General features: G+C 35.7%; 1 protein-coding gene across 2 annotated transcripts in view; it reads left to right on the top strand.

Annotated features, from left to right (window-relative positions):
- The first annotated feature begins 5942 nt into the window (after positions 1 to 5942).
- Positions 5943 to 13957, top strand: part of LOC129732822 (lysine-specific demethylase lid) — a 47523-nt gene continuing 39508 nt past the window's right edge. The window contains exons 1-2 of one of the 2 annotated variants that reach the window (XM_055694102.1): positions 5943 to 6092; positions 6145 to 6732. Coding sequence is in view for 1 of the 2 variants with exons in the window: in XM_055694101.1 (XP_055550076.1) it covers positions 12884 to 13219 (336 nt within the window). In the remaining variant the exon portion in view is untranslated. Of the gene's footprint in view, positions 6093 to 6144; positions 6733 to 12276; positions 13220 to 13957 lie in introns of those variants that run through there. The other variant, XM_055694101.1, reaches the window with a different exon arrangement.

The raw sequence follows: 13957 nt of genomic DNA, 5'->3' as shown, positions 1-13957 counted from the left end.
TCCGTAGGGCTAAATTTCGCTTATTTTTCGCTTTCCTCACTGCACACATTGTCTGCTTAATTAACTTAAATGTTAACGATAAAAGTCGTTGTTAAAAATAGAAATTTGGTTCGAAAAATTTAGCCCTACGGAGCACCTTCCGTTGTTGTGTCGCACTTGTGGAACAATACCACCGTCCCCCGTAGTTTAATTGGTCAAAACACCATGCCGGAGACAGGGAGATTGCGGGTTCAAGTCCCGTCGGGATGGGGTTTTTATTTTTTAAATCTGTATCATATTTCCACTTCGCTTATTTTTTGGTAAATCCATTCTTTGGATTTCAGAATATTGATGTTGTATTTGAAGGAATTGGAGCATAGTATTTGAAATTTGACGTAATATTTGTACTAAATAAATAGTTTCTCTATCATAATGACTCCTAATTTCGAACTTTGATCAAAGCAGCTAGTTTTAAACAGTCTTTGGGTTTTGATTCTTTGTAAGTTTGAGGAACAACCTGAAATCGATCACTTTTCCTCACCCTAATTATATATATATATATATATATATATATATATATATATATATATATATATATATATATATATATATATATATATATATATATATATATATATATATATATATATATATATATATATATATATATATATATATATATATATATATATATATATATATATATATATATATATATATATATATATATATATATATATATAACTGCAATCTCCATGTCTCCGGCATGGTGTTTTGACCAATTAAACTACGGGGGACGGTGGTATTGTTCCACAAGTGCGACACAACAACGGAAGGTGCTTTAACAACGACTTTTATCGTTAACATTTAAGTTAATTAAACAGACAATGTGTGCAGTGAGGAAAGCGAAAAATAAGCGAAATTTAGCCCTACGGAGCACCTTCTGTTGTTGTGTCGCACTTGCAAGCACGACTAGCATTGGCCGATACCGTATCGATACCTTTGGTATCGATACCATGGGGCCTGAATATCGGTATTTTTTATCGAGTCAACTGACGTTGATATTAAGCTGGATCGATACTTTCGCCCCGATATTTTTTCGATACTGAAGGGAAACTATAAAATCGGAGAGTTTACGGATACGACCAATTGCCTGAATGTCTTAAACAAGCTGCGCGGAAATTTAACTCTTTTTGTAAAAGTCACCAACAGATTGCATATACCCGCGCACTTTTAAGATGGTTTTCGTGCCTCTTGCGAGAAAAATTGTTTCGCAACTGACAATACTGTCTACGCAGAGCAAAACCGGAATTGCCGCGTCACTCACCTGACAAGCATTTTGTGGGGAATGGCTTAATATTCCAATAATTATACAGCAGTCTTTTTATGCAGGGGTTTCGTCTCAAATTTTTCATGAAAACGCGTAAAATATGACTAAATTCAGTTGAAAAGATTACTAAGAAAACCGTTCTAAAATCTTTTTGCTATGTTTGAATATGAGAGTGATCAGTTTAAAGACAAAAATGCAACATTTGTTTGTAAAACGGATAACTCGTCAGAGAATAAAACGCCAGAGCTTTTGTGCTGCCCGAAATTTCAAATCAGGCCGCAGACGCGCTTATGCTATTGCACTGATTTGTATGTGACATATAATTCCCACCGTGGTCCCATTAGGTCTATTGACCGCAGGGATACCAAATGTGCAGATTTGCCTGCAAAACTCAGATTTCTGTAGATTTTTGTCAAAGTTTCTTTATACTTGCGCAGACTTTTTCAAAATCTTTGCAGATTTCTGCAGACTTTTGCCCACGCAAACGCATTTTTTTTCTTCAAATCACGGCCAGATTTTTTTTTTTCAAATTTCAAGCAAATTTTGTCAGTTTTCCGAGCAGTTGCAAACTTTTCAAAAACATCTGCCATCTCTGACTGACCGTAATGAAGATAAAAAAAATTGCCGCTTTCCATAGACCTGTTTTAAGTAGCAGGTAGAATATCGATACAGCTGATATCGATGATCCGCGTTCCATGTCAACCTGGTATCGATACGACCAAGAGAAAATTATCGATACTCGAGCATCGATACTTTTGCAGATTTTGGCCAATGCTAAGCACGACTCAGACTGAATTTGGTCTCGATCACACAGGTCTATAAGAGTTATCAGCATCAGCTGACTCTTCTGTGTGTGATGAGACATTCCTTTCAGTCTATAAATAACGCTTGCACAGCAGTGTGTGTAGTTAGGGATGAGCAATAGAGAAAGTTGGCAGTGGAATGTGATACGCATATAGATTGTGGAACAGTACCACCGTCCCCCGTAGTTTAATTGGTCAAAACACCATGCCGAAAACAGGAAGATTGCGGGTTCAAGTCCCGTCGAGATGCGGTATATTTTTCCAAATCTGTATCATATTTCCAGTTCGCTTAATTTTCGCTTTCCCTACTGCACACATTGTCTGCTTAATGAACTTGAATGTTAACGGGTGAAAGCCGTTGTTAAAAATAGAAATTTAGTTCGAAAAAAGTGGATTTATATTTATTGGATTATATTTGTCTATTGAAGGGAGTTTTCCAGAAACCGGAAGTCGCAAATTCGGATTTCAAAATAAAGTATGGAATTGATTCCTGGCCTCTGAGCATCATCCCAGGTACTGAAAAACTCACATTGCGTAATGTTTGTCCCTCTTAGATTGGTTTCCAGAAACCGGAAGCTACTGTCTAGTAATTTAAAATGGCGTCTAAAGATGATTTCTGTCCTCCGGGTATCATATCGCTACCCCAAATCGTATTGGATGATATTTGTCACTTTAGGTTGTTGATCGGAAACTGTCGCCATCTTTGCCATTGAAATACCCAGATTAGGCAGTTCGGCAATTTTATGATGGATTTTATGACTATCAGGCAACCAGAAATGGTCATCTGGATTAAAAATGGGGTTTGAGGTCGGATTCTGGCCACTGGGTATAATCCAGGTTTCAAGAACCCATATTGATTGGTATTTGCCCATTCATTGGATGCCCCTCAGAAACGATCAGTAATATCAACTGTGTTAAAGAATTTCATTCTCACTGATAAGATCATACAAATTAATGTATAAGGAATAACATTTACCTATAAATTATTTGAAATCTATTGACTAAAGTTGACATTAACAATTTAAATATTTATACGCAGTATATGAGTACAAATCGATTATACCACGATCAAAAACAAAATCGCATCATATATTTGAAAGAAATTAATGTTATTTGCATGTATATGTGAGCAATTCTCGCTGAAACCGTCCCACTGGTGACATGAGGTCTTCCAAAAGGATATTTTTGTGTCTAAATTATTGAAAGTAGTGAAAAAATGAGAAAACCATTTTGGTTAGTTCATATCGGTTAAATGGTTTTTACAAAAATTGATTTTCGAGCAATTCTTGATCTTTTAATTGATTTATTTCTATTATTTATTTGATTTATTTGCTATTAAATCTACCGATTTAGAGCAACTTGACGTAACTGACCTAGGGTTCCAAAAAAAATCAGATTTTTTGCTTTTTTTTTCAGTTCAAAATGTAATAACTTTGACGTAGAACTACGTTTTACTTTAGCATACCACACAGGGATGCAAACTGAAAAACTGGGACGAAATTTGTCCCTTTTCAAATGCTTATAGGTCGGTTGGTTTTCAACCGATTTTCTTCCTTCTTGCAGCAATCGATTGGAAAATTATACACGCATCTGCCCAAATGCAGAAAAATGTTGTTTGAATCTACGAACTATTGCACTATTGAAAATTGTCAAGCCTAGTTGAAATAAAAATAACGTCCTCTGATTGGTCGCTTGCTTGCTTTGTGTGTATGATATGGTATCATGTGTGTATGTGTGTATGATATGGTATGATGTGTGTATGGTATAATGATATGGTATGATGTGTGTGTCTATGATATGGTATGATTTGTGTGTGTGTGCTGTGTATGGTTTTTAACTCGGCACGATCTGCTAACTGCTGAATCCGGTTCACGAAATTCACAACCCTTCATTAGTAGACATTATAACTCATTACCCAAGTAAAAATATTGGTTTTATCAAAGTTTTATAGCGCTCAATACAGCCAAAAAAGCGCTATAAAACTTTGATAAAAACAGTTGTGTTACTAGGGTAATGAAACACTCATTGCATTCGTTAATAGTGTACGTATTTCTACGTCATTTATGCGGTCGTGTCTTGGATACAACCTCCTACTTTTTCGGTAGAACACAAAAATACGTGACTTTTGACGGAAAAACATTGTCGATATGTTATATAGGTGAAGAGAATCTATTTTTCAATAAAATGTTCAATAAAACAAATTTTTAAGCTCTTGAGGTCATCCGAAGAAAACTCTGTTATTAAATTTCAACTGAAAAAAATAGAACCAAAAAACTGTTTTTTCAAAACCCACTCAAAGCTGCTCACGTAAAACTGCTCTATGTCAGTCAATTTGATAGTTGCAAAAGAGTTTTTTTTGTTGCTTAAAATAAGTTAACTGTGCCGAAAAATGCATACAGTTACTTCTGCAAATAAAAAAGTTATTTTCTTATTTTGCCGATTTTAGGACCACCCTAATTTTTATTTGCACATAAATAAAGGACTAGCTATAAGAAACAACTTCTTAGAAAAAACTATGAATCTAAAACCAAAAAATCGCATCGAAAACCTCATGTCCGCCTAAATTGCCTTACTGTATCACTATGCATTGTTGTTGCATTTCTGTGAGCGTGTGACCGATATTCTTACACACGAAACTGAAAATACTCAATTTTAGAATTGGGATTCCGGCTTAGCAGTCATTGTGATTATGGCTTAGCCGAAATCCCAATTATTGATACCATCTACAGTCGAACTCTCCCACCCAACTCAATTTTAGACTTAGTTGACTCAATTTCATACTTTCACAGAAAAAATGACAAATCATGTAAAAAAATTACTTATTGCAGATTTCATACGTAATTCCGGACTAGAAAAGATAAAAGGAGAAACCTACGACAACGCGCTAGTGTAGGGTTACATCAACAATGTCTCTAGTTGAATCTTCATAATATGCTTGTATTTAACAACGAATGACCTGGTTATATTGAGATTCGAGCCCGCAATCTTCCGCTCTGTACCAATTAGTATAAAATATACGACTAGTTTGTGCTTGGTTAAATATTAAATGTGAAATACTCAAAACACTCGTAATGAAGGAATCTTCTAAACCTAATGTTTTAAAATAAAATTCTAGAACTTTATTAACCTTAATAATGAACTTTGAGTTCGTTATGCGAACAATATTTCTGCATGCTTTTGTAGCCATCCTTAACACAACAATAAAATATCACTCTTGATTTTTTTGCAGACATTTAGATTTCGTGTTCGGTTCTGTTTTGGGTTTGAGGTTGCAAAAACAATAACAACAACAAACGTACCAACCGTGAAACGTCACCCATAAACTGCCTCATACATAAGCGAACTTCATTCTCATTATAAAATTCACAATAATATGTGCATTTTTTGTAGTGTACCCATTTGGGTAATATTCAATCACAGATAAGGGGCCGTTCCTAAACCACGTGGTCATATTTTGATCACTTTTTATACCCCCCGTACCCCCCCGTGGTCTTCCGTGGTCTTTTGGTCAAACCACCCCACCCCACCCTCTTGCGACTTTAACCACGTGGTCTTTTCATTTGTCAAGTGCCCAAAATTCGCTTAAATTTTTTACATTTTTATTATTAAATTTTCAGTAGGTACATTATATATTTCTGAAATGCGAAAGCTTCATTCTTGACATGGTGGCAACAATGAATTATAAGTCAGGAAAAAAGACCACGTGGTCATTTCGTTAACCCCCCCACCCCCGTGCGTGGTCTTTTGACAAACCCCCCGTCCTAAAGGCCTAGAGTTAGAGTTTGGCTGACTGAATTTCCGTCGATCTGGCAGCCATTCTTAAATTTCAAAGAACTAGCAACATTGCAAAAAATAAAAGTCATTACATGACTACTCGTATTCTCAGTTTCATAGTTTTTTGTTTCAGTTTGTTTTGCTACATATAGCAGTTAAAAAATGGATACCGGAGGATTTTTTAATAACAGAAACGATACGTCTTTGTAAGTTTGGCGTTTTGAAAATATCAATCCGAATAAAAAAAATGTTTTGCAGTTCCACTTTAATCACGATGATTTATGCTTCGCGTAGGAGAATAAGCACTTAAAGTTACCGGGACCTGTGTATAAGTTTGTGGCTCAGTGAGACACCGGATCAGAGCTACGGAAAGTCAATATCATTCTACTGACATTACGCCGAAATGATGCAACATCAGAATCAGCTAACTACGATGCATGGTTCATTACAAAAGATTTTGCGATGTTACAATGATTCTCTTAGCGTCAACTCTCACTCTCATTTTTTTCTTGCTATCTTTCTCGATCATTCGGGTATGGCTGTACTGAGATTGAACCAGCAGAAATATCAAGTTCATTTTGACAGCATGATGTTATGAGGATACCGAACATAAAATCAATGATTTTTCTTCAATTGATATGTATGATATTGATATATGGTCAGCGTGCGATCAGACCGAACTAAGCGCCGTTTTCTCAGATTGAGTTATTGACACCCAGTGGATATGAGAAGTAATAATCTATCTATTATGAAATAACGAAATCGTTCGAGCATTTGATAACACGCCGACTAAAAGCATTGTCAGTAAACAACTATTACTACGTTTTGTAACTGAGCGTATTTTAGGTTGGTACATTTTGAATCTGTATGATCATTCATTTTTATTCTCAGTAGAGAATATGCTTCTTCATAACACCAATTGTAATAAAAAGAGTTCTATTAATATTTTTCAAATGATCTCATATATATTAATATTGCATTTTTATTTGTTTTTTGACAGCATGAGTTTATTAAATTGATTCTTGAATATTGTGCTTGTTGTAGGTTAAACTAAAAACAGTGTTAGTTCGCGGCAAAAAATGAATCGCGGGTGGTAAAACATAAAACTTTTAAATATGTATGGGTATGTATATTTATAAACAGATCCTGTTAAATTTTGGCACGGTTCAACTTTGAAACTGTTCAATTTCGGTTCGGAACGGTTTTGCTTTTCTCCTAGTTTTCATTCATATTTTCTTTAAACGAAGAGGATGGCCGGAGTTAATCGACTGGTTTCGGATATATAGCCGGAATATGTTTCAGTAACATGGTAACGATGATCAAAGCAGTGCTTAGAAGTGCTTAAAATCCTACCATGCCTCTCATTGAAAAATGTAAAAATGCGGACCTGTTTCGGTTGTGTTCCGAATACTCGGGGTTGTTGTGCCAGCCCATCAAGCGACACCTATAACCACTGGTTTGAAATTATTAACCTAGTTCATTGGTGGCCATATCTTAAGTTGGGATCGTCACGGACCGCAAAGCAGATCAAATTTAAATTTAAATCCTGATAGCAACAAACTTCAAGCTGGCACTGACATAATCACGCTACTGAAACGATTTTTGATATTCCAAAAATCACCTTGATTTGCATTGCAGTGATATTTCCGAGTGAACTCTGTATATTCACGACGATTGACAATGAGAAGCCGAAAATGGCAACAAAAGAGACAAGATATTGAATCACTTGTCGGATCTCAACGCTTACTGTGATGGTTGCTGGCTATTCATGAGAGAAAGAAACGAGTGCGATGATATTTTCTCTCTCATCATAGTCAGCATGTTGCTTGGAGCTCTGCACCGGATAATATGTCGATTGATTACGCTCACTCCAAACAAGCTACATAATGTCCGTTCAAAATCCCATGAATCACCAACAGCCGTAGTAACTCAGAATCTCATCACATATAATCTTATGTATGTGATCTCATCCAGTTGTCAACAGTGAGGAAAAACAAAATTAAAAATTAATCAGAAGCAAAAGATCAGAGACACTAGAAAGGAGGTCTATGGCGTTATGATTTTCGTAACCATTTAAAAAATAAAATATCGTGAAGATTTTTGGAATTCAATGTTTTGTTTTTTGTTATATTCTAGTTTCATTTCTTTTTTCGCATTTTGCTATTGCTAAATCATAATACTTCCCATTTACTAAGACAAACTTGACATGCCAAACATTCTTATGTTCGATTGAAACAAGTTTTGACAGTTCGATTGGAACTTCTCAGTGACAGTCGTCCAAACTTTATAGGGCTTTAACCTACCCTACCCTAGAAGTTGCTTTTGCGTAGGTGTTGGGTGCTGTAAGACAGAATTTAGCATTGTTGGAGGTTGTGTAAAGGTCCACCTCGGGTGTTACTGAGTTTCTGAGAAAAAATGGTAGCTAATGTATATAGGTATAGTTTTTTAATTTCGTAAGAATAGATAAGCTCGTCAACTTTGTACTGGAAAATAGGGATGCCTATCGATAATTATCGATAGTTGCCGGCTATCGATAGAATCGCTAGGCTTTCAGCGTTATCGATAGCTATTGATGTTTTCCTCACATAGACCTTCCTATCTGCGCTAGTATTAGTAGTCGATTTTACTAGTACAAGTTTTATTTTTAGTTGTAAATAATCAAATCAAAAATTTCCTTTTGTCCTGAACTTTTATTTAAGTTGTAAACCGATTTTTAGTTTTTATTCAATTGTTTTTTCACTTAAACAACTCTATAGAGCTTTCTACGTCAGATCTCATCAATACAGGCTTAGTCGTGTATCCTTATAAAATCGATTTGTTTTCAACCAAAAAATCAGCTAATATTCAATTTCGAAAAATATTTCACTTATGAATCCTAGTTCATTAGTGTTACCTGTTTAAAAAAAACAGGATTTTTGTGTAACCAAGCGTGTTGATTATTTACAACCAAAAATAAAACTTGTATTAGTAAAATCGACCACTAATACTGGCGCAGATAGGAAGGTCTATAGACTAGAGATCCTCAGAGGGAGAGATAAGCGATGAAAAAAAACCGCCGATTTGGCAACTAGGTTTCACATATCAGAGGTGCCAGATCTCTTCTCAAAGCGCAATGTTGACTAACTTTTTAATTCGGCTCGTATAGCTGATGGTGACGGTGGAAGTCCTGGGGAATAATAAAGTGCATCACAAAAACCGTAAAGGTGTTAAATTTTATGTTTATGTTTAATTTTTTATACTTTCATCCAAGGGAATGGTATGGTAGCCTTCAAGCGTTACGAACATCTATTTCTGTACCGTTTGTCCCAAAACTTCGTTTTCTGCTGTCACAGTTTGCTTCACTTTGCTTTGGGACACAATTAATGTACTAAATATCACTTAGAATATCACTTACCATGTGAAAACCTTAAGAAATTGCTCAAAACTGTCTGATATGCTATTAATAATTGAAGTCAACATTTAGCCGGTTTGCCCGAATCAACATTAGACAAGGGTAAACTGCCCATTTTTCGGGTGCCAGTGCCAGTGATGTTGGTAACGCGTCAAATGTATGGTAGCTGACAGCGATGCCATTCCCGTGCTTTCATCATTATTCTGTAGACCATACAAAGGGTTTGTGAACCACCAGTTAAAAATCACTGTGGTGAAGCAACTTTGGAGCATTCTCAATTCATGTTTTAGCAATAGAACATGAAAAACGTGTAAAACTAAATATATTCTTTATAGAACCTTATTGCAATACCTTTCAATGTGTTACCTTTCTTGTTCATTTGGCTCGAATTTTGACATGTTCGTTTGGCTCACAACACTCTCTTCGCATATCTCTCCCTCTGAGTATTGCTACTATAGACGATGCACGATGACGTCACGCACCTGAGTTTGACAGCTACTGGCAGGGCCGGATTTACGATTGTGGGGGCCCAGGGCCCAGTTATAGTGGGGGGCCCAAATTAAAACAAAACTGTTTTTCATCGTACGAGTTAAAAGCATTTATTTGCTATTGAAAAATCAGCAAAAATTTATTAGAATTTTTTCTTAAGCTCTATTTAGAGTTCCAAGCGAAGTGAAAATCTCATACAACATGTTCATTTTTTCACGCTCGTGAAAAATGCAACCTGCAAAAAATTTCACTTCGCTTGGAACTGTAAACAAATTCGATCCAACGAAATCGATGGTTGTGGATCTCATCTTTTTCACTTGGGTTTATTTCTTTCACGCATGCAAGCGCTAGTGAAAAAAGGAGCAGCAAGCGAAAACTTGCGTGCGTTTCTATTCTGTCAGTTGCAGCCAATTTTCACTTCGCTCGGAGTGTAAACTCGTGAGTTTCACTCCACTTAAACTGTAAACTGCAGGGTGGTGAAATACCTGCGTGTTCCACAAACGGGTTTTCACGACAGATTTCGCAAGCGAAAATTTACGCTATTTCACTTGTCAAATTTTTCACTTCGCTTGGAACTGTAAACTATGCTTTACGAGTTTTTTTGCAGAAAACTTATTAATTAAATAATCAACATTCATCTTCTTCAGTATACTCGTACTCGAAACTTAATAATGCTAAGTTTGACTGCCTTTCATTCTTCACAGTCGCACGCAACCTATTTTTAATAAGTTTCGTCTTCAAGTTTTTTTCTTGATACCTGAAAAAAAAAAACTACCGCAATTTGAAAAAAAAATGCGAAACACAGGCAAAAATTTGCACACAATTTGAGAAAGACGGCGCAAATATAAGACGACTCTGACAATAATAGAAACTAGGAAAAAACTACACACATCTGCAGGTCAATAAAATCTGCACACGAGCTCAGAAAATCTGCATTTTGAAAAGCACATCTGGTATCCCTGATTCGGACAAGTAAGCAAAAGCAATGCATTAAAAAAACTTGTGGATTATTTTCTTTCTTTGCTTTACCTCCCATGCGCGCTAAAGCTCTAGAGTTAAAGTTTGGCCGACTGTCACTGAAAAGTTCCAATCAAACAGTCAACAGTTTTTTCATCATAGTTTTAACATTGCTGATGTTCGATTGGAACGAGTTTTGACAGTTCGATTGGCGCTTTTAGTGACAGTCGGCTAAACTTTAACTCTAAGCGTTTAATGCGCGCTGGTTCGATTCAAATGGTGTGTTAATGTGTGTCATTCCAAGAGAATCCAAGGTGAACTCTTATGGATGTAGTTGTGATATTGGCGCTCGCGAAAAAATAACACTGAAGGAAAGTGTCAGATTGAAATGGTCTGTTCAAATTTTCTTACTGTAAATCGAACTTTTGATTAAATCTCATTTTTAAAAAGAAAAATCTTTTTGTCGATTTGTGGGGGCCCGGGGCCCGGGCCCCCTGGGCCCCCCCATAAATCCGGCTCTGGCTACTGGTAACTTTGTTTACCTTCGGGTAATGCTGTTTCGTACTCAGCAGATCATTTTAATTGTGATCTTAATGTCCTTTAAATGTTGTGCGGCAGGTGCCAGTACACTGAGAACAATTATAAATTGAGCAGAATTTCCACTATGCACACGATTGCTCCATCAGAAAAAAGCACAAAGTCCAAAAGGTAAACAAAGTTACCACTAACTGTCAAAAAAAGAGAGGTTGAAGAGATTCGGTGAGATAGTCTATTGGCATTTATACTCCATCAATGATGCCGGAACTGAAAAAATTTGGCCTTGCCATTGTTGAAAGAGACTTCGATGCTTGTTCGCTCTCACACGAAATCCGCTTTAAAATTGTTAGAAAACTGAGAGATAATCATTTTCGCTCACTCTAACTTGTACGGACAACGACGAGATTTTGCATAAGTGCGAATTATGTGTGCGAATAAACTTTTAAATATTGTTTCTGTTCACAACGGAAGAAACACATTGTTGTTTTTTTATCTGATTCTAGCTGTGAAACTATCGATAATTATCGATAGTATCAGGAAATTTATCGATAGCCACTTTAGTCGATATTTCCCATTCCTATAATCTGTCAGCGGGTACAAATGGATTTGAGTGCTTTGCCATCCACGGCATGGAAGAAAAATCGGTTGTCGTTAGTTGAGAAATTCGGTTTCCTACTGGGGCGACAATACTATATAGAATTATATTATTCACGTATGTACCCTGATGTTAAAGTGCCTGTATATAAGAGTGGCGACAGGTCATCCTGGGTTTAGGCAATGAGCTTGTAACACTGAAAATACTCTCTCTTTCCTCCACACGAGTTTAATACGCAGTTTGCTCTTTTTTAATTTTTAATACAATTTTGACAGTGCCGCCACTGTTATATAAAGGCACTTTACCTGTTTTATGTTTTATTTTCAAAAAAAAAAAAAATAGTGGCAACACTGTAAGCTGTATTAAACTTGCCTGACGCACACAAATACTGAAACTTATGAAACATATACAGGGTGTTACTGAAGTTAGAAACGCACGTCACGACTTGCACTTTTTTACATTTAATATAATATAAAATCATTATTTAACGTTTATAATTGATCCTTTCAACAAATAATATTTGTAGTATAATTTTTGATTGACGTTGGTTTAAAGATATATGTATATATTGTTATAATGCGTTTGTGCTATAAAAAAGATTAGAGGGACCTATTCAAATGTTGGTATTTTATTCACTAAGCCATACATATCCGATTGAGGCTGTAGCTGAGAAACCAATATGTTTTTCTGTAAGTGAGAAAAGCGTAAGATCTACAAATTCAACTGTTTAGAGCTTGAAAAGTATACCATGAAGATAGAATAACTTTAAATTTGTGGTTGAAATAAAAAAATAATGTGTGAACTACGTGAGTAATGTAAAATCCAGTCGTGTGAATTACCGTGCGTACAATTATCAGAAGCGTTGTTTGATTTTAGTGTAACAATAAGTGAAAAGCATGAAATTACCTGAAACAAGTGTACTGCTGTTCAAAGCATTGAAAAAGTCCATGCAGGATATCAATTTTGGTGATTAATGACCCAGCTTAAATTTGAACAAAGGATTGCAGTGATCAAATCAGTGGCACATTATGAAAAGCAAAAATAAGTTGCCGAGTTCACCAGGAGTAGCAGCCACTGAAGTGACTGGTAGCAACAATGCTTTATGTTCCAACTTCAAATCTGCATCGAACGGATCCAACCTTTTACTTGGTACTGGCAGCGGGGACACACTTTCCTTGCAAGTTGCACAACCATCTAAGCCTCACATTTCACTCGACAAATATGACGAGTTCCAGTTCAAAGTGCCTCCGGAAGCACCGGTGTTCGAGCCTTCCGAAGAAGATTTTAAAAATCCTCTGATCTATATCAATAAAATAAGGCCGATTGCTGAAAAATATGGCATCTGTAAAATAAGACCACCAGCGGTAAGTTCCTAGCTATGTGTATACAAAAACTATTTATCTAATATACAACTATGAGATCAAGCGAGGTTATTTTCTGTAATGCTTGCTGTCCATGATGATGAAATATGAATAGTAAGAGGAGGCATTCTCCATCTTTGTTTTCATTGAATAAAAGCACTATTTAATGGATGTAGTTTTCTAGAAAAAAAACGACATTTTAAGCTTTGAAATATATTTAATGAAAATACAAGTCGCAATGAATTTTAATGATTAATTTGCGTCATCCTAAAAAAAAGATGAATATATATCCTATGCCAGATAGATTTAGTTCTGACTAGATAAAATCCCAGATATGGCGAACGAATTGGTTAATTCGGTTGTAGAAAAATGAATAATAACTCCTTTTTAATTCTAATGACTTCATAATCATAACACCCGCAAGTAACATGTATTTATTTTAGTGAATGTTTGTCTAGATGTAAATTGATGCATTTTCATCACAGCCGGAAAATTTGTAAGTTTGCTTTTTTAGCAATAATTTTTATGGCATGATCGAAAGTAAACTCTATATTGAGTATGTTATTATGCTTCAAAGGCACATTCTTGAAAGCGTATTTCACTAATTTTACTTCGAAGCATCGACAAGTTATGCCAAATAATATTTACCAGTAAACTCAGTTCTATAATATGAGCAATTTTCATACATGAGCAAAAGTGGTACATGTGCCATTTTTACACTTTTTGGGTTTTTGCATAAAT

Source organism: Wyeomyia smithii, chromosome 3, assembly GCF_029784165.1.
Source record: "Wyeomyia smithii strain HCP4-BCI-WySm-NY-G18 chromosome 3, ASM2978416v1, whole genome shotgun sequence".
NCBI lineage: Eukaryota > Metazoa > Arthropoda > Insecta > Diptera > Culicidae > Wyeomyia > Wyeomyia smithii.
Note: the sequence above shows the minus strand (reverse complement) of the source record. Positions and strands in the feature narration are given on the sequence as shown.